We start from the raw sequence: 27,204 nt of genomic DNA on the forward strand, positions 1-27,204 counted from the left end.
AACTTTTATGCAGAAGTTTTCATTGTTTGTATATAATTTTTAAATTCATACAAAAGTTTGGGTTACTATTTTCTGTGTTATTAGTTCAGATAATCCATACTTACCTGTAACTGTACAGTGAACATTTTAAATTGCTGATCTATTTTGTAGTAGTTTAGAAAACACATCAGTCTCATTAACTTCTCATAACAACATTTTGGGAAAAATATTCTTCTAGAGGTTATACTGATTCTACATGACTAAAATTCAAATGTTAACAAGTAAAGGCATCCATTTATTTTTGAGAAAATATAGTTAAAGTTGTTTTCTGAGTCAAAATAGTTATTTGTGTAACTAGTGGGCGAAGTGGGACTTTGCTGCATACGAGAGAAATGTTTACACACAAGCCGTAGGCAAATGTGTAAAGTTTCTCAAGTGCAGCAAAGGCAGTTTGCACTCATGTTATACATTATACTTTTCCTACAGTTACTATAAATCATGTAAATATAATATAATTATTAGTCTTTTAAAAACTGTACAACACGTTTTTAAGATAGGTTAAATACTAACATTGAACAAAATGGGAAACGCCGCAAATCATGTAAATAATTATTACGGAAAGTAAATAAAGAAACGTCTTATAACACTTAAAACATATATTTACGCTTATACTGTTACTCACTGTTTAATAACACGTACAATGCTGATCAAGAAGTTATTTAATAATTATTATTAGTCTTTCAAACACAGTATAACATGTTTTTGAGTTAGGTGAAATCCTAACATTGAACGAAATGAGAAACGCTGCACCAGCTGATCGTAGTCAGAATATCTTTAAGTGTTGCCAACTTATTTTCAAGCGTACACGGATTACGTGCATAATAAAAGCACGCTGTTTTGTGTTGTTTCGTTGGAATACTGGTTTGTGCCAAAGAAAAACTATACGCCAAAGTAAAAACTGTGTGCCAAAGTGAGGCTTTCTGTACTATAATCTGTGCAAGGAAGCCCACTTTGTTGGATGACTGTAGGAAAAAGCTTCTTTTTTTATAGGCTAATGAAACTTGTTGAAAGCTTAACCTATTAAATAATGTGAATAATGGTAATTTATACCCATTAATATGTAGGTATATTTACTGCATAAATAGGCGTTGGTTTTGATTGTTAAAATGAAAAATCTTTTCCCTTCAGGTATTTCTTTATTTTCACTTCAGGCATTGAAAATAAACAATGAAATACAGTAGGAAAACCTTCAAGCGTTACAATAACTGTACAATTAAGTGATATGGCTTTAAAACATTCCTAAAACACATATAGACCTATTTAACATTGAATTGTTCTAGAGCATGATTTAATGCTGGAAATTGAGAGGCTAAAACGAACCAACGCTACACAGAAGAGTCAGTTAGCGGAACTTGAGGCACAGGTGCAGATGCCTGGGCCAACCAACACTGGCGGCCGTGCCAAGACAGCTAAACCTACATATGGTGGTTTGTTATCTCTGTTTTATTTCAACAAATGTATTATTAAAATTCTTTCAAACAATTTTATAATTTTTCTCTTTCAAATCAATTCTTTCTTTAACTTGCTACTAACATTTAACAGTACTCATGTTGTGGACTCATCATAGTTAGTTATTAGTGGCAATCATATATTATGTTACCGGCAAAGAACTTGATCCCCACATTTTATGGAAAAGCCTCTAGATATCCTGTACATTTCCTAAAGCTTTAAGGCAAAGTAAGAAATAGAGTAAAAATAATAGGAATTTCAATTTATTCACTTTGACTAGGTGATGTGTATGATTCCTAGGCATTAACTATAAGTAGCTATTATTCATGTTGTTTATAGAATGTCCTGTGTCAGAAAAAATATTAAAAAATGAAATTTGTACACAAATAATTTGCTAAATGGTATTAAAATATTTTGTGTATAGTTAGGTTGGTTTAGTTAAGATTAGATTAGTTAATGCTGAACAAGGAAACAAAAGTCTAAAGTCCTGCAAGCATATTTTATACTTGACCTGTTAGTGCCTGGGCTTTCTGTAAAATCACTAGGCAAAGTATATAAATGGGATTTATTTCATACTTAACCTGACACATTTTGGAAATCTATAGATTACCCAGGCAATCAATAAAATACAGTCAAACCCTAACTAACCAAATTAAAAGGGACAAAGCAGTTTTGGATGACTTTTCCCCCTGGTTAGTTAGTAATAAATATCTGCAATAGTAGATTTGTATGTTATTTAATTGCTTTTGTTGTTTAATTTTGTTGTGTTTACACTGTAAAATCTTCAACAGTAAAAGCAAAATCTGTTTTTTCAAATAATCGATTGCCATTTTCTGAACTTTATCTATATCTCGGTATGAGATCCATGTTGTTGTCGTAAACTCTGTTACATTCCATTGACCTATCCGGACCAACTACTGGTAAGACGGCAGACTATTCCCATTATCTAGCTCAATTTCCTATTGATTTGATTTTTTAAGATGGTTTCAGTTAACCCGGGTCTTGATTTAACACCATGTGGTTAAAAGGGTTTATATACTTACTGCTGATAATATACTTAACCGGTAACATACATGCATATTTTTTCACATTTACTAAGCTATTGTTATGTGTTAAGGTGCAACATAGTATGATTACATGTCTATTTTCCCTCCAGGAACATCACGGACACAAGATGTCCGCAGACCAGCTCAGCCAGTACACAAGAAGGTGACCATCAGTAAACCCACACCTGTACCTCCCAAACCTTCGAGAGTTCCACCCAAGAAGCCGAGCGCTCGAGTCCCCGAGACTACAACGGACACTTCTACTCTGTCGTCTAGTGGACCTGCCAGAGCTGTCCCTCCCCCCTCTATCTCCACCTCGCCCTCTCCTCCCCCCGACCTGAGAGATCAGCTGACCCGGGAGAGGAGACAGTTCCAACAACAGCTGGAGGACTTGGAGCGTCAACAGGCAGAACACTGTGCCAAGTTTCATCCCCCAGCGTGTCCTCGGTCTACCAGGGGTGAATCTGCGGTGAGTATCAATCAATAGGCTAAAATAATTATTTATAAAAGTATAAAGTATAAATGTGTACACATAAAGGTGTCAAAGTTGGGGAGCAGTATCAGTTAAACTGAGTAACTTGAAATATGAATTATACTATAGGTTTTGGTTTAAAAATGGTTTTCTAATGGATGTAACATAGAGCACAAGAGCTCAGGTCTTAGGTTATTTTTTGTGAGGATAGTAGGCTTACCTAATGGGTAAGAGTCCAAACTGGCACAAGAAACACAATACTTAATACATTACACAAAACAGAATATTTGACTGTCACTGATAGCATTTTCAGCTAAGGAAGGTATGAATACAAAACTTCATAAAAGTATTTCAAAGGGGCTTTAAGTTATTAATGATAAATTTAAAATTAAAAAATTACTACCTACGGCTAAAACATGTTGAAATAAAAAAAATACCACACTTCTTGACTTTTTTATTTTTTGTATGCATAATCTGGTTCTGCATAGCCCGCTTCAAATTTTGTGACACCCTGTACAGTTAAAATTTCTAGTTAATGTTCGTAAAATGAAGCAGTTATAAAGGAAACATCTATTACTTGTGTTATATTTTGTTATAGAATGAAGCAGACGGACAGTGGCTGCTACTAGAACGAGTGCAAGCTGAGAGAGATTACTATCACAAAGAGTTCTCCAGACTTAGAGATCAGCTGTGCAACATACCTGACCATTCAGCTGAGGTAGGAATTATAATCAGCTGATCAAGTTGTTATAAATTAAACTTCACTAGTTTTACTACATTTGGATGAGGCCGTGTTTACACTACATAACTTGTTTTAGAAACTTGTGTTACATTGCCAAATTATAATCATTGATTTTAAACATGTTTAAGAATGCAATGAAAAATATTAAACAAAGCTGTACAACAATCATGTGTCACAACCATCGGTCATACCGATGATGACGGAGGGTGAAGACAATTGGACCTGTGTGTCACATTACATCCAGGGTATTCTCCGCGCCATGAAGCTCGACCTTGCCCGGGATGCGGTGTAGGTCATGAAGTATCCAAATGCCAAAAACGGTGAGAGCCCTGAGGGCTTAGGTCACATGTTGGCCTGACTTGAAGTAATGTGAGAAACAATTCCAGGTCTGTGTCCAACAGAGTAGAGGGGGATTTTAGTGAGTAGTCTGTGATAGATTCAGGAGTCTCACACTACAGTTCGGCCAAAACTTCTGTGCGCGTGGACGGGTTGCTACTAGCCGAACTAAAACATACGGGTACCGGCTATTAGCAGTGCTAGGGGTTGTGGCGAGTGAGTAGGAAGACACAAATGTTTTCACAAAAGTACCCCCGCCAACCCCCTCGCCTAGACTCAACCAGATCTGGTCGCACGAACAGAAACTTTGGCCAAACTGTACAGGCTGGCTACCTGTGTGCGTAAAAGCATTTTCCCTCCTCTCCCTAAAAAAAAAACCATCTATGATAGTTGAAGTGAAATAAAATATGCTACAAGCTATAGTCATTACATACTATTTAATAACGAGTTGTTCTTTCGGCTTAGCTTAGTTCATTTGGCGTAAGTGACAGCCAAGTTAGTTAATTGACAAAAGCACTATCTGTCACCACAGGCTAAATCCAAATACTTTTTAAATCTGAAAGTGACTATAGTTTTAACATTCTGTGGGATTACTACTTTTTGGTAGTGTATCCACAGTCAACGCTATTGTTTTGATAAGTTATGCTTTTTAGAGTATTAAAATTTAAATTTGCCATCTTGTTTTTATCTTTGAAAATTCATTTTTGTCAGGTGATTTTAGTGGTCTCAGGTCAGACTGTTTTACTTTAGGTGAGTAAGTTACTTTGGCCTTGGGTCTCAGGCAAAATCAGGTTGCTTTGGAACGTATTGATTTTTTAGAGTATTATTGAAATACTACAATCGGTTTATACAATGTTATACAATCTCCCCATTTCACAGTGAGATCAAGAACGTCTTCTCTGGTTATGCAAAAATTGAGACCATCATTTGCAGATACAGCAAAATTGTCAAAGTCACCCGTGTTCGCCCATCTTCATGGACACTTTCTGTGATCGGGGAAATAAATGCTCAGCTTGACTTGTCCTTACCCAAAATTTCAGGGACCCGCAGTCCACTAGTGATATTCTATGTATTGTTATTATGAAACTTCAATTTCATTTTTTTTGGCCTGAATCCGTTGATATAAAAAGACATTTTGTATGAAACCCATTTAAGGGAAAGCTGTCCAAATCTCTCAAATGTTTTTTTTTTGTTATACCAAGGATTGAACCCCAGGGTGGCCATAGACTGGAAATTCAGAGAAATTCGGGATCATGTGTGAATTTGTTGTATCCAAATAAACTGGGAATCATACAAGAATTAAGAAAATTCCCCAAGAAACCATGATATTAGTCTGCGGTCACAGCAAATTCGTAAACTTCTACGGTTACAGCAAAATTAAAATTAAGAACATCTTCCTCAGTGACGGCAAAATCATAAACATATTCCACAGTCATGACAAAATCGTAAACACCTTCCATGGTCAGGGCAAAATAAAAAATACTTTCCTGGGTCACGCCATAATCGTGAATATCTTCCACAGTCATGGCAAAATTGTGAACATTTTTACGATCATGGGGACATCATAGTCTCCCAAAATCAGGGGGGGGGGGAATCATCAATTTTTGATTGTGCATGTTTTTAAAAGCTTTCCACGCTCAGGAATATATGTGCTTGGCCCTTGTGACCGGGAAAAACAGCTACTGGTAAAACCAGGAAAACAACCTCAACAAGACACAGTCTAGTCAGTCAGCTATAAGTATGAAAACTCTAACCACTAGGCTGACTGTTTGTTAGTTGCAGGCCAGCACTGGACCATCCTCCCCACATCAGAAGCTAGAGAGGTTGTTGACAGAGAGGGACTACTACCACAAGGAGATGTGTCGTTTGCTAGACATCCTAAACAAGACACAGTCTAGTCAGTCAGCTATAAGTCTGAAACTCTAGGCTTACTGTTTGTTAGTTGCAGGCCAGCACTGGACCATCCTCCCCACATCAGAAGCTAGAGCGGTTGTTGACAGAGAGGGACTACTACCACAAGGAGATGTGTCGTCTGCTAGACATCCTAAACAAGACACAGTCAAATCAGTCAGCTATAAGTATGAAACTCTAACCACTAGGCTGACTGTTTGTTAGTTGCAGGCCAGCACTGGACCATGCTCCCCACATCAGAAGCTAGAGCGGTTGTTGACAGAGAGGGACTACTACCACAAGGAGATGTGTCGTCTGCTAGACATCCTAAACAAGACACAGTCTAGTCAGTCAGCTATAAGTCTTAAACTTTAGGCTGACTGTTTGTTAGTTGCAGGCCAGCACTGAACCATCCTCTTCACATCAGAAGCTAGAGACGTTGTTGACAGAGAGGGACTACTACCACAAGGTGATGTGTCGTCTGCTAGACATCCTAAACAAGACACGGTCTAATCAGTCAGCTATAAGTATGAAACTCTAACCACTAGGCTGACTGTTTGTTAGTTGCAGGCCAGCACTGGACCATCCTCCCCACATCAGAAGCTAGAGAGGTTGTTGACAGAGAGGGACTACTACCACAAGGAGATGTGTCGTCTGCTAGACATCCTAAACAAGACACGGTCTAGTCAGTCAGCTATAAGTATGAAACTCTAACCACTTGGCTGACTGTTTGTTAGTTGCAGGCCAGCACTGGGCCATCCTCCCCACATCAGAAGCTAGAGCGGTTGTTGACAGAGAGGGACTACTACCACAAGGAGATGTGTCGTCTGCTAGACATCCTAAACAAGACACAGTCAAATCAGTCAGCTATAAGTATGAAACTCTAACCACTAGGCTGACTGTTTGTTAGTTGCAGGCCAGCACTGGACCATCCTCCCCACATCAGAAGCTAGAGAGGTTGTTGACAGAGAGGGACTACTACCACAAGGAGATGTGTCGTCTGCTAGACATCCTAAACAAGACACAGTCAAATCAGTCAGCTATAAGTATGAAACTCTAACCACTAGGCTGACTGTTTGTTAGTTGCAGGCCAGCACTGGACCATCCTCCCCACATCAGAAGCTAGAGAGGTTGTTGACAGAGAGGGACTACTACCACAAGGAGATGTGTCGTCTGCTAGACATCCTAAACAAGACACAGTCTAGTCAGTCAGCTATAAGTCTTAAACTTTAGGCTGACTGTTTGTTAGTTGCAGGCCAGCACTGAACCATCCTCTTCACATCAGAAGCTAGAGAGGTTTTTGACAGAGAGGGACAACTACCACAAGGAGATGTGTCGTCTGCTAGACATCCTAAACAAGACACAGTCTAGTCAGTCAGCTATAAGTATGAAACTCTAACCACTAGGCTGACTGTTTGTTAGTTGCAGGCCAGCACTGGACCATCCTCCCCACATCAGAAGCTAGAGAGGTTGTTGACAGAGAGGGACTACTACCACAAGGAGATGTGTCGTCTGCTAGACATCCTAAACAAGACACAGTCAAATCAGTCAGCTGTAAGTGACCAACGACCTCCTTGTTGCCAGAAGAATAACTGCTATTGCATGTCTTGAATTGTCATAATACATGCGGTCATATACTTGTTGTGTTATTTTTGTGTATTTTATGTCAGTTAAACTGTGGAAGAAGGATACACAACTAACTTATCCAAGAAGAGAGAGATCCAGGCAGTTGAGATAGCCCATAAAAGTTCAAACCACAATTTATTTTATATTTATTCTTATAAAGAGGCTTTGTCAGAAAGCAGTAGTCAAACAGCAGTTACAATATTAACCATGTAAAGAAAAAACTCAGACTTTGACTCTCATATATTTAAATATTATATTTAAATATATTTACTCCTTGCAATGCTCTTTAATGAATTCTTTACAAATGTTGGTTGCCCCTAGGTTGGAAGAACTCTAGAAAATAAAAATATCAGACAGAGCTTTTTGGCAGTGGAAGCTTGATGTTAATGAAAAATATGAGTGGACCCTGCAAAATATAAATATTCCCCAAAGGTCCTTAGGGGACGCCCCTGGCACTGTTTGTAGTTCTTCCAATAAAGTAATACCTTTAATGAGATCAATTTACCAGTCTTAATTCTACACTGAATTTACTTGCTCACTACTACACTAGTGACTAGTGTTGCACTTAAAAGGTGAATCTTTTGTAGTGGCTTATGATTTACTGAATTACCTTTTGTTTACCAAATACTATTGCATATGCTAAAATACCAAGGTTATTGAGAACTAGAAGTGAGTAACAATTTGAATTTATTGCACAGAATTTAATAATACACTTATTTCAGATTACAGTCGTTGTTGTGTTCTTTCAAGTAAAAATGACCTTGAGATACACAATCAGTTGGAAATTTATTGAAACTGTTGAATGGATTTATCAAAGGGGAGGTATGGTGCGGTTTCACACCGATCTCGAAAGTATCAATGGAAGAGTGGTATTTAATCTAATGGTTGAGATGACCTGTACCAAGCAAATCCTTTCGTTGGCCAACGATTAAAAACGAAGGTCGTCTCGCAGTCCAACTGATTGAACAATATTGTATTCAATCGTAGTAATGTTTATCAGAATGTTGCTTTATTATTTTATAGCTAATTTGGCACTTTGGTGGTTCATCTATGTTCAAACTGGCACAACTTCCAACAACACTTCCGCATCAATCGAACCAGCTACCTGCTCCCTTCTCTGATAATAATTTGTTTCCCCCAAAAGATACTGACTGTGACACTCTTTAAAAGAATTGTACCATTTGCTCAACAATGAAAATTAACAATGACTCTGTGTAAAATTCCAACACTATAAAAATCTTATTAAATAACTCTGAATTGCCCTATAAAAACATTTTTACCTATTTATTCTTAATACTATAGGGTTGTTACAATCTAATTAATAAAGCGGATTGCTACAATATGAATGGATGTGAAAATCAGTGATTTGATTTTGAACCTATGAACATGTGCTTACTCTGCATGAAATGACAAAACAAGACAGGAAAAATTTTCAAAGGTGCGACTCACTGAAATCTTAAATTAACAAATAAATAACACAAATTACTTACAGTTTGGACGTCCACAAATATGACACAAATAAAGGGGAAGGGATTGGGAAATGTAACTAGCCGGTATTCTACAAGATGCGATCAATTGAACTCGTGAAACGAACGTGTAATTTTCAAATGGCGGAACTGCGTTGGCCGGTAACGAACTTTTTCACTTTCTAACAATGACACTGATACTAATTTCCAATCGCGGGGCAATTATATCCCTTAGGGATATAGGCTGTACGATTTTAAGGAAAAATAAGATTGCCCGACCAAACGCCGCGAAATGAATTTAATTTCCACGAACGAAAAACAATTTTACCGAACTAGCTACGATGAGATTTGGATAGGAACTGAGTACTGCTGGAAACAAGTGACCATCCGGCTAGACCTTATCCCCTCTCCTTCTTTGGTGCGTGGTGCATTCTGGTCTATACTGATCTATTGTTGAAACCAGCTGACTGTTCTTCGCGTTAACTTGTATTGATTTGTTGCCTTTTACAACAAAATCGGTACAAAATGCCCCCTAGCAGAAAAAAATGATCCGTGATCGGCCTAGGACAGTCCAACCTATCGTACTACCTCGGAGCATTTTTGGTCTAGCCGGTGGACCACGACGATACACATGAACACAATTACAATTTACAATCAACAATAACGACAACAATCAGGCAACAACAATTTAAATTATGGTAACAAGAATACTAAACTATAACAATGATCTATTTTATAACAAAGATACCAACTGATCATTTCCCTCATTGAACACACAAAGGCATCCCGCGCACAGAATAGCATTTTGGTGTATCACCAAGGTGACCACCCGCAGAGTGTGTTGTCAGAAGTGGTGAACAGCTGGGCTCGTAGCTTGTTATGGTGTGGCACAGTTGCAGTGGCTCTAGTAGGTCAGTAGCACAGCGACCCAACGATGGTCCGATAGTAGTGTTGTCAGCTGGGGAGGGTGGGGCGGGCGCTCAACAATGCTATCAGTGGCACCAGCGATAACAATGTTATGATGGTCAGTCCAAACATCGCACGGCCTCCTCGATTGCATCACCAACACAACACTTGTTGATTTACTCCACTGTTTGTCCACTTACAACTTATTTCTAATTACAATTTTTGTTACGTTACCACATTTAAACATTTAAACACATGCAAAACAATACGATACAATACAATACACCTACCGCTGATAATACTTTTTCAATTGGCATACATGAACTACTCGATTTATGCTGGGATCCTCGACTAATTCAATTCTGACATTTACTGGACTTAACACATTAGTTACGACGTAAGGACCTTTCCATGTTTGAGTCAATTTGTGCGATACCTCGTTGGCTTTATTACTTGGTATATACCTTTTATATAATACCAAATCGTTTTCTTTGAACGGCGAAGGATTCCTGTTTTTATTATACCTTGCGCTACTTTTGCGATGGGCAGATTTAATATTATCGACGATTTTCGCAATACAATCCTCTGTGACTTCGGTATCGTTTTCCTGATCGATATCCCACTGCAATTGTAATGGATGGTTGATTTCTCGTCCTAAGAAAATTCGCGCAGGCGTCGCTTTGGTTGTTTCATGGACGGCTGAATTTAAACCCATGTTTAAATATGCGATATTTTCATCCCAGCGTTTTTGTGTTTGCGAATGGAATATTTTTAACGCTATTTTCAGGTTTCGATTTACTCTTTCTGACTGATTTGAGTTTGGCCTAGCTACAGAAGTATTGATGTGTTTTATTCCTAAGCTGAATAGAAAACTTTTAAACATTTCAGACTTAAAAATAGATGCGTTGTCAGATACAATTATTTCTGGGAAACCATGTTGGGTGAAAATTTTTTCTTTTAGCGCAGCAATGATTGTTTTGGAATTCGCCTTTTTTAATGGAATAATCCAACTGAACTTCGAAAATGTATCAACACACACTAATGCATACATATTTCCATTTGCGGTTCGTATTAATGGTCCAAAGGTATCGATGTGCAGCCTCTCAAAGCATCTTTCGGGAGGTTTAGAATTCATCAGGCCAATATTTAGCGCTTGAGCTGGTTTAGACAGCTGACAAAGGCTACATGACCTGACAAATTGCTTAACCTCGTCGAAGATTTTCTCCCAAGTGAATTCGCGTGTGATTCGCCCGATAGTCTTTTTTATTCCCAAGTGAGCGGATATTGAAATGTCGTGAAAATATTTCATTAGCATTTTCCTCATTTGAGTCGGAACGACGATTTTAGACGGATTTCTGGGGTTTTTTTGATAACGTAGTATACCCTTTTTTATGAAATAATTTGGTACGTCGATTCCATCTTCGATGTTATTTATAATATTGAGGAGCTGTGGATCTTCGCGTTGTTTCGAACTCAGTGACTCAAAAGTTTCAGGGAAGTGTTGTAGAAAGAAGACTTGTTCGGGGACAACATCATTTTGTGATGTGGGAGTTTTAGTCTGCTTTTGTTTGTTGACTTTGACTCGGTCGGGGCCAACGTCGCTTTGTGGCGCTGGGGTTTTAGTCTGTTGTGGTTCATTGACTTCAAACATCCGGCTTAGAGCGTCGCTTACTATGTTTTGTGTGCCCCTACAATGCTCGATTTTTTCGCATGGAAATTGTGAAAATCGTAGCTTCCAACGCGCTAACATACCAGTAGTCTTGTCCGAACCCATAACATATGTTACAGCCATACAATCTGTTTTGAGGATGAATGGGTTATCAGTAAGGTAATCTTTGAATTTTTCTAGGCCGTACAATACAGCGGCAAATTCCTTCAAATACATGCTGTATTTCAATTGAGCACCTGAGAACGTTTTGCTGGCAAAAGCAATTGGAACATTATTGCCGTTAATTTCCTGTTCCAAGACAATTCCTACGGCGTTTTCACTTGCGTCACACGACACAATAAATTTTTTCGACCAGTCTGGCAAATGAAGTACGACGGGCGAGGACAATGTTTGCTTTATTTTGTCGAAACTAGATTGTTGATCGGGACCCCACCTGAATCTTACGCCTTTCTTTTTCAAGTAGTTCAATGGTCTACTGATTTCGGAGAAATTAGGTATGAACTTGGCATAAAAAGCAGCCATGCCGATAAATCGTTGTACACCCTTTAAATTGCGTGGTCGAGGAAAATTACTAATAACCTCAGCTTTAGTATCGTCCACATATAGTTTACCATCCTTTACTATGTGTGACAGGAAACGCATGCCCCTCTTTGCCAAGGTGACTTTGCTGGGTTTGATCGTAAGTCCGGCGGCTCTTAGACGTTCCAAAACCATTTTCAAGTCATTGTAATGGTCCTGTGGGTTTGCGCTATAAATGCAGAGGTCGTCGACAAAGTTTATTACACATTTAAATTTTAAGTCTCCTAGCATTTCGTCGACTATGCGTCCTAACACCTGGCTGCCGATTTTTATTCCTTGGGGACAAGTACGAGGCTGATATAAGGCATATCCTACGTTGAAAGCGGCGTATTTCCTACTATCAGGGTGTAAGAGGCATTGGTAATAGCTATTGTTCAAATCAAGTGTAGTGAAATAACGAGCATCTTTAAAATAAGGAAAAACTTTATCTACTTCTGGTTGTGGGAAACTGTCCATTTCAATAAACTTATTTAATTCTTTATAATTGACTACCAATCTAAATTTCCCGGGTTCCTTTTTTGGTCTTAGGAAGGCGCTAGAACTGAACTCTGAAACACTTTTTTCTATTACCCCTTCATCTAGTAATTGTTGCACAGTATTTCTCATTATTACCATCTTATCTGGCTGGACGTGGTAAGGTCTTTGTCGGAATGGCACAATATCCTTACTAAAACAAATTTTGTAAGGCTCAGTCTTTGCTAAGCCGATTCTGTCTGTGACAACGTCGCTAAACTGTCGAAGCAGGTTTTCGAAGCTATTTCGTTCGACTTCCGTGAGCGGTGAGTCACCCAGATCGGGTTTATCACAAGTTGGGATCTCTCCTTCTCCTATCAAACAATATGATTTAATACTCTCCCTAAACTTAAACTCCGCTGTTGAATCACCTAAATTCACGGACATTCGCGCAAACTTCATAAAATCGTACCCCAAGATTAACTGTAACGGAAGTTGATTAACTACCCAGAAATTGTAGTCCCATGACAGATTATCTATCTTAAAATGAACTTTGACTTCCGTCCGTACAGTTATCTTCTGACGGTTCGCGACTTCTACTGATTGATTAATTTTACTTGACTGTTTGATCAAATTCGCACTTTTCAACTTATTAAAAAGTGTTTTACTAATCAATGACCTACTACTGCCAGTGTCTATCAGCGATAGGCAATCTATATTGTTTCCAAACAATACCTTAATCAGCGGCAGTTTCGCGGATACATCTGTTGCTTGCATGCTTTTGTTGGGCGATAACTTTACAGTTCGACGTTGTGTGCCCTTGACAACGTCGGAATCTAGTTTAAAGAAACCCTACAGTTCCTAGCGATATGACCTTCACCTTGACAACGATAACATTTTACGATCCTTTCCCTGGGTCTATTACGTAGATCGTTTGACGACGTAGTTGGATTATGACGAGTTTGGTTTACAACCCTAGGCGACGAATTAATCAAAGGGCGTCGATTTGCATTACCAAAATATCTCTCTTCGGCACGCATTGAACTAGTGATTCTATTTGCGAATGATTTTAGCTCAAATAAGCTTTGCGGCATTTGACCGAACGAAAAATGACTTCGAACAGTTGGATTACATTTTGTCAAAGCAATCTCAATCACCTCGCCTTCTGACATTGACGATTTTAAAGCGAATGCGATAGATATGATGTGATCGACGTATTCTGAAAAAGTTTCATTCGGTTGTTGTGGTCGATCTAACTCAAACGATGCAATCTCTCGTCGCCTAATTGACGGAATAAATCTGTGTAATATCTCGTCGTGTAAGACATTCCAGCGTGCGTTACTTGATACTGCTTCTAAGAACAATTGGAACATTTGACCTTTGACCTTAGGGATAATAAGTTTAATGATCTCTGTATGACAATTCGGAGAAATATCAAATATTGGTTTGATGTTTTTGAGAAATGAAATTAATTCAAGTTCATCTGTGCCGTCGACTATGTTCAATTTATTAATTAATTCAATTACCACGATTTGATCAGTTTTGGAAAGTGATTGACTGACATTGTATGCGTGAGCGTGTACGTGTGTGTCATGGTGAGTGTATGTGAGAGGTCGAGTGTGTGGGCGTGGGTGTTGGGTATGGTCAGTGAGGGTGTGTTGCGACTGTACAGTGGCACTGGCCGGGGCAACAGTAGACAGAGAACCAGTCGCTACAGGAAATGACGCGCGTTGTTGTGCATTCGCTATCTCTCTCTCTCTCACACACTCGTTCGAAGGTTGAATATCCACATACGATGAGCTATTGGCATGACTGTTGTTTTGATTTATATTCGACGTACTTGATAGTATTTCAGTCAATTCGTGGTTGTTTAGGTCCATTAAACAACTATTAGAATTTTGTCTAATTGGCGATGGTTGGTCATCGTTTACGATCGGTAAACGACAATCGGAATTTTGTCTACTTGGCGACGGTTCGTCATCGTTCACGATCGGTAAACGACAATCGGAATTTTGTCTACCTAAATTAGCTCCATTGTCATTTGGTGGAACTATTTCATTGTTATGGTTGATCGTTGCATTTAAATCGATTAATTCCCCTAAATTTCTCCTTGACATACGGTCGCGTCGATCATTTGCAGTTGTGTTATACCCAGGCCCAAATTGTCGGTGCATTTTTCCCGCTAGGAAAATAATTCAATTTACGATGATATATCTCACTTTAACAAAACGAATATTCCACGATGACAAAAACCAATTGACAATTAATTACAGCACAATACACAATGACGATGGCAATAACAATAGAATTTCTTATAATCTAAACAATTTCAGTGAATCGCACAGACACAAACAGTACCAAGAGATCACGCGATGATATCATTTATTTGTAAAGAAAAATAACTCAGACTTTGACTCTCATATATTTAAATATTATATTTAAATATATTTACTCCTTGCAATGCTCTTTAATGAATTCTTTACAAATGTTGGTTGCCCCTAGGTTGGAAGAACTCTAGAAAATAAAAATATCAGACAGAGCTTTTTGGCAGTGGAAGCTTGATGTTAATGAAAAATATGAGTGGACCCTGCAAAATATAAATATTCCCCAAAGGTCCTTAGGGGACGCCCCTGACACTGTTTGTAGTTCTTCCAATAAAGTAATACCTTTAATGAGATCAATTTACCAGTCTTAATTCTACACTGAATTTACTTGCTCACTACTACACTAGTGACTAGTGTTGCACTTAAAAGGTGAATCTTTTGTAGTGGCTTATGATTTACTGAATTACCTTTTGTTTACCAAATACTATTGCATATGCTAAAATACCAAGGTTATTGAGAACTAGAAGTGAGTAACAATTTGAATTTATTGCACAGAATTTAATAATACACTTATTTCAGATTACAGTCGTTGTTGTGTTCTTTCAAGTAAAAATGACCTTGAGATACACAATCAGTTGGAAATTTATTGAAACTGTTGAATGGATTTATCAAAGGGGAGGTATGGTGCGGTTTCACACCGATCTCGAAAGTATCAATGGAAGAGTGGTATTTAATCTAATGGTTGAGATGACCTGTACCAAGCAAATCCTTTCGTTGGCCAACGATTAAAAACGAAGGTCGTCTCGCAGTCCAACTGATTGAACAATATTGTATTCAATCGTAGTAATGTTTATCAGAATGTTGCTTTATTATTTTATAGCTAATTTGGCACTTTGGTGGTTCATCTATGTTCAAACTGGCACAACTTCCAACAACACTTCCGCATCAATCGAACCAGCTACCTGCTCCCTTCTCTGATAATAATTTGTTTCCCCCAAAAGATACTGACTGTGACACTCTTTAAAAGAATTGTACCATTTGCTCAACAATGAAAATTAACAATGACTCTGTGTAAAATTCCAACACTATAAAAATCTTATTAAATAACTCTGAATTGCCCTATAAAAACATTTTTACCTATTTATTCTTAATACTATAGGGTTGTTACAATCTAATTAATAAAGCGGATTGCTACAATATGAATGGATGTGAAAATCAGTGATTTGATTTTGAACCTATGAACATGTGCTTACTCTGCATGAAATGACAAAACAAGACAGGAAAAATTTTCAAAGGTGCGACTCACTGAAATCTTAAATTAACAAATAAATAACACAAATTACTTACAGTTTGGACGTCCACAAATATGACACAAATAAAGGGGAAGGGATTGGGAAATGTAACTAGCCGGTATTCTACAAGACGCGATCAATTGAACTCGTGAAACGAACGTGTAATTTTCAAATGGCGGAACTGCGTTGGCCGGTAACGAACTTTTTCACTTTCTAACAATGACACTGATACTAATTTCCAATCGCGGGGCAATTATATCCCTTAGGGATATAGGCTGTACGATTTTAAGGAAAAATAAGATTGCCCGACCAAACGCCGCGAAATGAATTTAATTTCCACGAACGAAAAACAATTTTACCGAACTAGCTACGATGAGATTTGGATAGGAACTGAGTACTGCTGGAAACAAGTGACCATCCGGCTAGACCTTATCCCCTCTCCTTCTTTGGTGCGTGGTGCATTCTGGTCTATACTGATCTATTGTTGAAACCAGCTGACTGTTCTTCGCGTTAACTTGTATTGATTTGTTGCCTTTTACAACAAAATCGGTACAACCATACCATTATACTACTTTCTTCTAAAGAAGCCTTATAAGGGCGAACAAAGTAATTGTGTCTGTGAACTTGTTGTTTGCTATCAACTGTCTGGAAGTTTTTTCTCGGTAGAATGTTGTATACATTCCTTCTTCTCCAATGTATTCCTAAGCCAAGAACTCTTTCTTTGAAAAAATAATTTTTACTGTTCAATAGTAGGCTATTATTTTGTGTTAAATTTACAAAAAAAAAAAATAATAATTTCCATTGTTTAATTGTACAGTTTACTGTTAAATTGTAAATTACTGCAACTCAAAACAACTTAAAACATTGAAAATCATGCACAGATCCATCTGAAATGAGTAAATCAGTAATGGTGAACAATAATACGAATAAGTGTTTAGTCTAGTCTTATGATGTAAACAAGTTTGCTTGTGTTGAATGTACTTTTACGGGTCCCTGCTTTTTTCTGCCTCTTCTCTGAAGTCAGTGGTGAAAGTTAAAAGGTATTTCCCGCGGCCTACTGACACGTAGTTGCACTCACTAGTCTCTGCAACTCAAACTTTATAACTACACAGAAACTTTATAACTATAAGAACCTTTAAACTAAACAGGAGTGGTGAAGATGGTTTGGAAAACAAGTGTCTTAGCGATGAAAATATCGTACAGAATATTGTCTCCGAAGGAAGACTTGAACACTACTTTACTAACAACAACTACTACATTTATCATTACATAATAGTATTAGGGATAAATTATCAATTTTATAATAGGTTAGTTTATCTGGACAAATCATTATCCGACCTGGGGTTAGGACCCGTGGTGGTATGAAGAGTTCTACTGTAATTAGGCCCTAGTTAATCATACTCAGTTAAAGCAAACTTAGTCATAATAATAATAGCCCAGGCAAATTAGACATATGCTCCCCAAAAAATCGTCTAAAGCTGGAAAGTGTTTTAATTTTTAATACCTTTTGGGGGTCCCAAATAAGACTCCTGTGTGTTTGCGACGGATTCTGACGTCTGCTTAAGTTTTTGGAGTCGAAAAACTATGAAAATTTTGCACTTTTTTCAGTTTTTCGCTTATAACTCCTAAATAACAAATCCTAAGGAAAATGTCGTTCAAAGGTGTCTTTTAGTGCGTTAAATTCCGCGTCGGTTGATGTTAAATACGTCAAAATCAAGCTAGCCGTTTAGCCGCTGTAGCTTTTCAAAGGTGGGATATTTTCATCAACACGGCCAAAAGGTTGATTTTTTGACCAGTTTTCGTCTTACAACTCCTAAATGACGCATGCTATACAAAAATGCGCCTGTAGTTAGTTTGGAAAACACAAAATTTTGCGTAGAATTATGATTATGAATGACTAGAAAGCGGTTTAATTCATGGTTATCATCCAGAGGTTTATCCAAGAATGTGTGAAGGGAAGGGTAACAAGACCCCCTATGCAATTTTAAATCTAATATCGTTGAGGGGGTTACAAAAATTCTAGGATTCGTCCTAAGCTCCCACTTATACGATCCCATCTCTGGACACTCCGGAATGATGTTAAGCGATTCTAATATATAATAAGATATTACAACGAGAAAGATTTTATTAAATATAGCAAAAATGTTATTTTTTAGCTTAATAAACGAAAGATGATAATGGGACGGATGTACATAGTTTTACTATGTATTTAGCCTATTAAAAAAACGATTGGAATTTTTCGTAGATTTTACCATATAACTTTTATACTTCTCATCATTGGAATCTTAAGAATAAGGATTCATTCTTTGCTCTTATTTGTCTTGCCACAAATGGTGACATTCGGTGACAGACAGTAGTGCATTATATCCCTGCATTTCATATGGAGGGAGAAAATGTAAACCTTTTTAACATGTACACGATGGTCGAGATAGGTAGACGGAGTTGAGAAGTTCTTGTCAAACCGGTGGATTAGCCGTAGTGATGGGAGTTAACCCATTGACGTTAATTTTCCATACCTATCTCTCTGAATTAAGTACAATTTTAAATGAGCTCTAAAGGATTGGTGGATGAGCAGCCCCTTTTGTTAGAATCAAAGTCAAAATTAGTTGAAAGTGTCCTCTAGAAGAGACCAACCCCCTTTGATTTGGATATTTTCTGCTCCCAACCATGTATAGGGCCAACCTGCTTCTTCAACTTCGCCAAGCGTTGTAACCCGTCAGAACACAGTGAGATCCACATTGATTGGAGTAAATAGCATGAGTAGTTTTAGGCTACATGAATAGTTAGATTTTCGACTCTTCTACATCACGCTTTCTTCATCAAACTGCGCTAGTGGGCACGGACCTATTTTTAATCCAAAATATGATTCGAATTGAGGCTTGGATTTAATGTGGAATATTACGTGTTGACTGAGGGGGCAAATTCTTCTTTAAACTTTGCTGTTGCCATCACAGCTCGCGATTAATGTCACCACTTCCTTTTATTCTGCACAGTTTATGGTCATTATAGGCTTGCATATTTACGATTTTCTTGCAAGCTGTGCCTTTCCATTATGCTTTATACATATCTCGCGTTGATGCTATCATATGGGATAACTGCTGAGCTGATTGGCATGAGCGAACTATTTTCAGTAAATGGGTCGTGACACTGGAACCATTTAAAGAATTTTGTTTTTGATCCCACCGTATCCGTGGAGTTTATATTGTCAACTTGCTGATAATATGTTGAAGAGGTGATTCCACAATATACCTTAACTTGATGGGTAGCATTCACTGCGATGGGCCTGCCAGCGAACCATCGGGCTAGATCCACATCATTGATTCCCCTATCTCGGAAGAAGCTCTCCACAGTAAGATGTTGCTCTCATGAGCACTTACTTGTTCATAGGCCATGCTGTATGATCCATGACGTCACACTAGTGGGTAGATTCACTGCCATATCCCCTATGTTTTTGGTAATTGGGCTGGTTGTTTGCCAGATTTCAATGGAAAGATTTTAAACTTGACAAGCATCTGATCTAGTGTTAACAATCAATAGCGGTTAAATGGTGAAGCCGATCTTAATGAATTGGAAAACATTCTATGCAGACAATTATGCTCTTCAAACTAACTTCAGGAACATTTTTTCTATAGCATGCGTTAGAAGATGTAAGCCAAAAACTGAAAGATGAATACAGGGATAGATCGTATATAATGGGTGGTTTGGGATGAATCCTAGAATTTTCGGAACCTCAGACAACAATATTAGTCTTAAAATTACATAGGGGGTCTTATTCTCTTTACAACTTATTAGATAAACCTCTAGATGACCATCATGGAATAAACCACTATCTAATAATTCATAATCCATTTAAGGACAGGATCTATGTTGTTACCAATTTTATTAAAATCTCCCAACTTGAACTTTAATACTTTTTTTCAATGAAATGGCGCCCATACAAAGTAGGTAACAATCAATTGCCGTTATTGATTAATAAAAAAAACATTATACGCAGAATTTTGTGTTTTCCAAACTAACTACAGGTGCATTTTTGTATAGCATGCGTCGTTTAGGAGTTTTAAGCCGAAAACTGGTCAAATAATCAACCTTTTGGCCATGTTGATGAAAATATCCCACCTTTGAAAAGCTACAGCGGCTAAACGGCTCGCTTGATTTTGACGTATTTAACATCAATCGACGCGGAATTTAATGCACTAAAAGACACTTTTGAACAACATTTTCTTTAGAATTTGTTATTTAGGAGTTATAAGCGAAAAACTGAAAAAAGTGCAAAATTTTCATAGTTTTTCGACTCCCAAAACTTAAGCAGACGTCAGAATCCGTCGCAAACTCACAGGAGTCTTATTTGGGACCCCCAAAAGGTATTAAAACACTTTCCAGCTTTAGACGATTTTTTGGGCAGCACACCCTATATTTGATCTAATTTGCCTGGACTATAAGGGTGTAGCATAGAACACAAGGGCCTAGATTTTTTAGGATTTTTTGAGAGGATAGCAGGCTTACCTGAATGGGAAAGAGTCCAAACTGGCACAGGAAACACAAAACAAAACTTTACACTATATACACAAAACATTAGAATATTTCACTGTCACTGACAGCATTTTCAACTAAGGAAGAGAGAGTTTTCTAGATGTCTAAAATGGTGGCCAGTGAGTTGTTGAGTCAGTGCTGCCAATAGTATGAATTAAAAAAACACAGTTTCAGTTTATCTTATATGCACTAGGCTATATATATATATATATATATATATATATATATATATATATATATATATATATATATATGAATAAATAATAGTCAATGAATAAATAAATAAGTAATAGTCATAATAATGTCATAACTAAGGTTTTTTTAAAAACATATCTATAATTTCAAGAAAAACATAATATAGTATGTATAAACAAAGTTATATGTAAAACATGGGCATCGCATTTCCACAAGTCACAATTTTCTTCTACAAGTCTTGTCTTGTTCAGCACCAAGAATGGGAGAAGAAACTAGCAGTAAAAGAAGATGAAATAAATGTACTTCGAGGAAAAATAGCAGATTTGCAACATAAATTGGTCCTCCAAGTTCCTGACACGGTTTGTAACTGCTTATTTTCATTTTATTGTTAAACATAATCACATACTTGTAATTGTCAGACTGTAATACATGTACTGTTTATTATTTTCAATAGGCTATGTTAGTTAATTGGTAGTTTCCAAGAATCAACAACCAATTGACACTTTTGTATAGGGCTGATTTAATAAATGGGCCCGGGCCTAGGGGCGCAAGAGAGTACACCTCAACTGTGAATGTCCGTTGAATTTTTCTTCCTTAGCATGATAGCAACTGAACTGATTGTGATTTAAACCCCCTTTAAGATGGCCCAACCCCTAACCTCGTGACAGCAGCTGTCGTTTCAGGACTGCCTTCTGAAATCACCTACTTCTTCTGCCCTACCTTGTTTAATAATTTAGATAGGTATTTTGAGCCCAGTGTAGAAGTCCTGGACCGGGATCTTACCGTGAATACTATAGTAATAGTCATTCTCGTAAAGGAAAGTTGCTACTGGGCTAATCGTAAAAATATTAAATTTTTATAGATTTTCTAAAACTAGTTAACCTGTTGCTCAAAATCCAGCAATTGTCAAGTACTGGTATTACAGGAGTTATTTTAAAACTGACAACAGTCATAATTTTTAATGAGTTTAAAAGAATCAACTAAAAGCTTATGTAACTAATGGAGATACTCACACCGATGGTGATGGAAATATATCAAATTGCGCAGGCTTTCTCACATTTTCCCACTATAATATGTTATGTACCCAAACCTAGATTCAAATTAGTAAATATTTAATTTAAACTAACAGATTTAATTTCATTTTCGGTTTGGTTTACGCGATCGTGGACGACGACAAAGATGTTTACGTGACCGCGGGAGTTCATGATGTTGTCATTTAGCACGAAATTTAGCACAGTCATAGTAACCAACCATGGGAAGGTATGAATCTGAAATGGTACAAATCAGACCACATGGCATTTCCCTACGTGAATTTGAACTTTTAGAAATTTAACATGGGCCTTATGGGTTAATTGGTTGCCATGACATTATTTGCGAGATAACAATAAAAAGGTAAACAAGAGTCGCAACATATGTTAGTCAACAAATCATCTAAAATAGCACATTACAAATACTGTACAGAGAAAAAGGAAGAACAATTGGATTAATATCATTGAGCATCATTTACTACAACATTAATAACCAATAAAAATGGTCGTCGGAATTAGGCTGATGCACCATTGACTTTAAATACTCCAAATAGCTACTCCATTTATGTGAACCAAATATAGGCCTACCATTGAGTTTGGATACTGCAAGTAGACTTTCCATTTATGTGAACTAGATGTACCATTGAATTTGAGTACTGCGAATAGGCATTTCATTTATGTGAAACAAATATACCATTGACTTAAGTTGCTGCAAGTACCTACTGTAGATATCGCATTTACTTGAACCAGAAATATCATTGGCTTTAGATACTGAAAATATGCATTTCATTTATATGAACCAAACAAAACATTGACTTTTGATACTGCAAGTAGACATTACATTGACGTGAACCAAATGTAGGTACCATTAACTATGGATACTGCTAGTAGACAATTTATGTGAACCAGACGTACCATTGACTTTAGATACTGCAAATATACAAAGCACAAATATGAAAGCACAAAAGATATGTCAAAAAACACTCATAATAATATATTATTTACACTTAAACTGTTTACTCACAAGATCGTAAATACATATAAAAGATGGTTAGTGGTGATCAATTTTGATTGGACACTTCAATCATCATCAGACCCAATAGGTGAATGACAAGAATCTAAAATGGCGTCCCTTATATACTATTGGCTACCGGAAGTACCAATTCTTCCGGTAGCCATTAGTAAGGGAAGCCATTTTTGATTCTTGTCATTCGCCTATTGGGTCTGATGATTGAAGGGTCCAATCAAAATTGGTCACCACTTCTTCTATATGTATTTACGGTCTTGTGAGTAAACAGTATAAGTGTAAAAAATATATTATTATAAGTGTTATTTGACGTATCTTTTGAGCTTTCAGGTAAATTAATAACATGTACGATGCTGATCATGAAGTTATTTGATTTTGTTTGTGTTACAAACATGTGACTGAAACTATTTTTTGAACCAGTGACAGGGTCAATTCCAATCAGGCTCCAATGATTCTTTTCTGTACGTGATAGACTAGGCAAAAAAATGTAATATGATGTTAATATGAAGTTTTTTTTTTACAAAACCATCATTAACTGGTGATGAATTAAATTAAATTAAAATCAAATTGTTCACACATCTGGTTTAATTGGGAGTACAATTATTTTACTTATGTGTGTTAATGTAGAACAATGAAGTTTTGAAAAAGATCAATGCCAAAGAAGAAGACATACAAGCACTTTCAAGCAAGATCAGGCAATTGGAGGCCCAGATTTCCAATGGTTCTACAAAATTGGTACGTATGATGCGATATCTGCAACAGTAATTTTTTTGCTAATTTTCTGCTTATTTATTTTCTGAAATAAACTTTTATCTTTTGACATGGTGTAGCAAAGATCACTAGTTTCTTTAGTAAGTTGCAGTAACATAAAAATTTGTGTGCCTCAGTTTGGAAATGGATTTATGACCAATTCTTTTGAAATATTATGAAAAGTTTTGTTTTTTAGTGGGAAAACACCCAATCTTGTAGGGAAAAGAACAAAATTCCTAAGATAATGTCCAGCTTCTTAAGAGTTTGTCAAAGACATCCATGGCTAATTTCGACGGGAGACTCAAAGCAGCTAATCTGCTCATAAATTACCTATTTACTAGAACCATAGACAAAAAGAATGAAATATAAACTGTCAGCTGTGCTGCGGTTAGTATGGTTACCATAGGTTCTGGCGCACACCGCTGGGAGTGCCTTTTAATTACATAGCGCATACGCCGTAACTACATGGCGCTCCCGGCGGTGTGTGCCAAAACTTATAGTAACCGCAACACGGCTGACGTTCTATATTTAATTCTTTTTGTCTATGCTAGAACTACCAAGGGTTTGAACTCTTGATCTATGGTAAAGCCGAGTTATCTTTCCGAAAAATATTTCTGACTGTTCAGACAAGATATTCGACAGCTCTGTCTAACAATGATTGGTCTGAACTGATAATGCATTCATTGTCTGTCAATGCTCTAATATTGAAGCTGTACATTGATGTTGTGTGAATGGTTTGAAACTAATGAGAAACCTGATAATTATCTTAATACAATCAAACTAAACTATTTCTTAGCCATAAAGTATTTTAAAATAGAACTTAGTGCTGGTGCTTACGCCATTAAAAAAGTGATGAACTCAGTACCATAGACTAACCAACACAAGTAGACTTCTCATCCCATTGTAAATTTTGAAGCACGTTTTTCGTGTCTAGTTCATGTTGTGACACATGGGCGCTAGTGTCGACGAAACTTTTTTTATATTATTTTAGGGTTAATTTCTTGATTTGTGCTTTACTGTTTGGTTATATAAATAGGGGACAAGTTATTGTTTATGATTAGATCGTATTATTTGGTTAAACGAGGTTTTAAATTACTGTAATAACGGGAAACAAATTGTAAACAAAACACGACCTCTACATAAACCGTACAGAACTAACAATAAAATTGTCTTCAGCTGTTCCATAAGGATCGGAAATCTACTAAAGGAGTATGTTTTATCTATGTCAGTACTATAATGGAAGAAGAAGAACAGAAATCTTGACTAATTTTCAATCATAAAAGTAAGAAAAGTTAAATACCTACCATCACTAATTTAAAGTTACTCAACAGTAAAGTAGTCAAAACTATTCTCACACAGTAATTTTTTAAATCTAGAATTTTAATTTCAGAATGAAGATTTGAAAAGAAAACTTGATATAAAAGAAGAAGAAATTTTAAACTTGAGAGAAAGATTGAAAAATTCAGACAAATCTCAAACATATCATGATCAGCATCAAGTAAGTATTCAACATGAAAATTAGTTCAATATTCAATTTGGGCTAGGATTTGGATTGGATCATTTTGACTGTAGCTTAAATAGTGCATTGTGCTGACAGATATTTTTGGATTTGGTTGTTCAAAAAATTCAAAGACTTGTTTACCTACATTAGACTCCCTATTATTCACAACGAGCTGTTGGCCCATCCTACGTACGGGAATCGAGTATTCAAGTAAAACGGAATAGTTCAGAACATCTAGTTTACACGCACAGTGACAAATTCTGGCAGTTTTAATGGGGGCCAACTGCCCCAAAACATCCTAATTAACAATTAATTGTTATTTTTTAGTTGTTGACCTTATTAACAAATGTCACGTGACTACTCATTTCTTCCATCCTTAAATAGACCTAAAATATAGCGATATGCATTTTAAATTTGATAATTTTACCATAAAATAGCAGTTGCGTCGATTTGAAAAGACTTGAAGTGAGATTGGAGACCGATTCACACACACTGGTATTGAGTAGAGTTGCTACAATTGCATATACCACTTATATATGTACTTACCGCACCTTTACCTCCGTGACCACGGACTGACACCCTATGAGGATTCTGGCCACCCATTCTCTTCCCTTCCATCCCCTGTCTTTTCTAATTTAGATCCCCGTCTGAGGATGTATTTCATAACTTGGTCTTTCCACTTAATTCTTGGTCTTCCAAGTGGTCTTTTATCTTGTGGTACTATGGAATATACTTTTTAAAGTTGATTTATCTCCTATCCACCACGCATAGCCTGCCCATCCAAGCCTTTTACTACTGGAAAGCACCCCTATATCTGGGTGTTTACACATTTCTCTTAGCTCTCTGCTCTCTGTTTGTTTTTATCTCAACCTCCGTTATCTTGAACTGGTCTGTATATTTTGTCTGCACTTTTCAATACTATGGGGAGAGTTATGGTATGGTATGAGTCGACTTTGGTTTCTACTGCACCTTGCAGCTCATTGGACAGTTTTATAGAAACCTACTACACCAATTGATGCTTTCATTACTAACCAAAATTATAGTATGACTCACTTATATCTTAAACGATTAAGCAATAAATTTCTGAAAAAAGATTTCCTAAATATGAGATGAAATTTCCATGGCATAAACTAAATAACTTACACAGTTTGCATTTACGACAAAACTTGATTAAACTGTTTGAGATGTATAGATCAAAATAACACATTTCCTGATAAAGCAGATCCTTCACGGTAGAAAAAAAAAACTAAATTTTAAAGTGAAATAGTATGCAGGCCAACACCAAAGAACAATATTTTTGTATACAAACAACTTGTAACATAAACATTTCAATGCCAGTTTATAACCAGCTGTTAGTTAAACCAGCACTGAAAATACTTTGAATTGCTAGCGTCGGCTGCTAGACTTTTTAAAAATTGAAACCTAATTTCTAAAAAAACTGAAACCCTAAATTAAAATTATGGCTTCGACATTCCCTAGTTCTCAAAATTATCTTTCTTTCAACACAAAAATCATGAAAATCGGTCAAGTGGTTGATTCAGAATCGTGAAATAAAAAAACCCTGTTTCGTTTTGATATTATAGATAATGCGTGGCTGAGTCATCGTAGATAACCAAAATTAAATCATGGATAATGTAAACCTGACCTAAAATGCCCAGAAAACAACTAACATCGACTTTAAATGTATATTGAAGATTTTATTATATTGGTTTAGGTAATAATGTAAAATTTAAAATGCAGTCTACATACCGTTTGAATTTGTTTTACATAGACCTACGTATATTTACAAAACAAAAATATTAGAGGACCATGTATAGGCATAATATAACAAAAATTAAAACACCTACAAAATGTAGTTTTTTAATCAACTGCGGCGTTGGGAAG

General features: G+C 36.7%; 2 protein-coding genes across 5 annotated transcripts in view; both read left to right on the top strand.

The window, feature by feature from the left end:
- The window catches only part of LOC128984449 (centrosomal protein of 135 kDa-like), a 17,849-nt gene extending 10,476 nt beyond the window's left edge, over positions 1-7,373 (top strand). The window contains exons 5-13 of the mRNA XM_054403770.1: positions 1,320-1,466; positions 2,645-3,003; positions 3,605-3,724; positions 5,861-5,996; positions 6,033-6,151; positions 6,372-6,443; positions 6,539-6,674; positions 6,885-7,009; positions 7,230-7,373. Coding sequence (XP_054259745.1) covers positions 1,320-1,466; positions 2,645-3,003; positions 3,605-3,724; positions 5,861-5,996; positions 6,033-6,151; positions 6,372-6,443; positions 6,539-6,674; positions 6,885-7,009; positions 7,230-7,373 — 1,358 coding nt within the window. The remainder of the gene's footprint in view (positions 1-1,319; positions 1,467-2,644; positions 3,004-3,604; positions 3,725-5,860; positions 5,997-6,032; positions 6,152-6,371; positions 6,444-6,538; positions 6,675-6,884; positions 7,010-7,229) is intronic.
- Positions 7,361-27,204, top strand: part of LOC128988213 (centrosomal protein of 135 kDa-like) — a 118,383-nt gene continuing 98,539 nt past the window's right edge. Inside the window, exons 1-4 of one of the 4 annotated variants that reach the window (XM_054409490.1) lie at positions 7,361-7,528; positions 21,266-21,373; positions 23,697-23,804; positions 25,210-25,317. In XM_054409490.1, coding sequence (XP_054265465.1) covers positions 7,478-7,528; positions 21,266-21,373; positions 23,697-23,804; positions 25,210-25,317 — 375 coding nt within the window. In that variant the 5' untranslated portion in view covers positions 7,361-7,477. The remainder of the gene's footprint in view (positions 7,529-21,265; positions 21,374-23,696; positions 23,805-25,209; positions 25,318-27,204) is intronic. The other 3 variants (XM_054409489.1, XM_054409491.1, XM_054409487.1) reach the window with 3 other exon arrangements.

Source organism: Macrosteles quadrilineatus, unplaced genomic scaffold (genome assembly GCF_028750875.1).
Source record: "Macrosteles quadrilineatus isolate MER2022 unplaced genomic scaffold, UCM_ALF_1.0 Scaffold_2__2_contigs__length_208266976, whole genome shotgun sequence".
Taxonomy (NCBI): Eukaryota; Metazoa; Arthropoda; class Insecta; order Hemiptera; family Cicadellidae; genus Macrosteles; species Macrosteles quadrilineatus.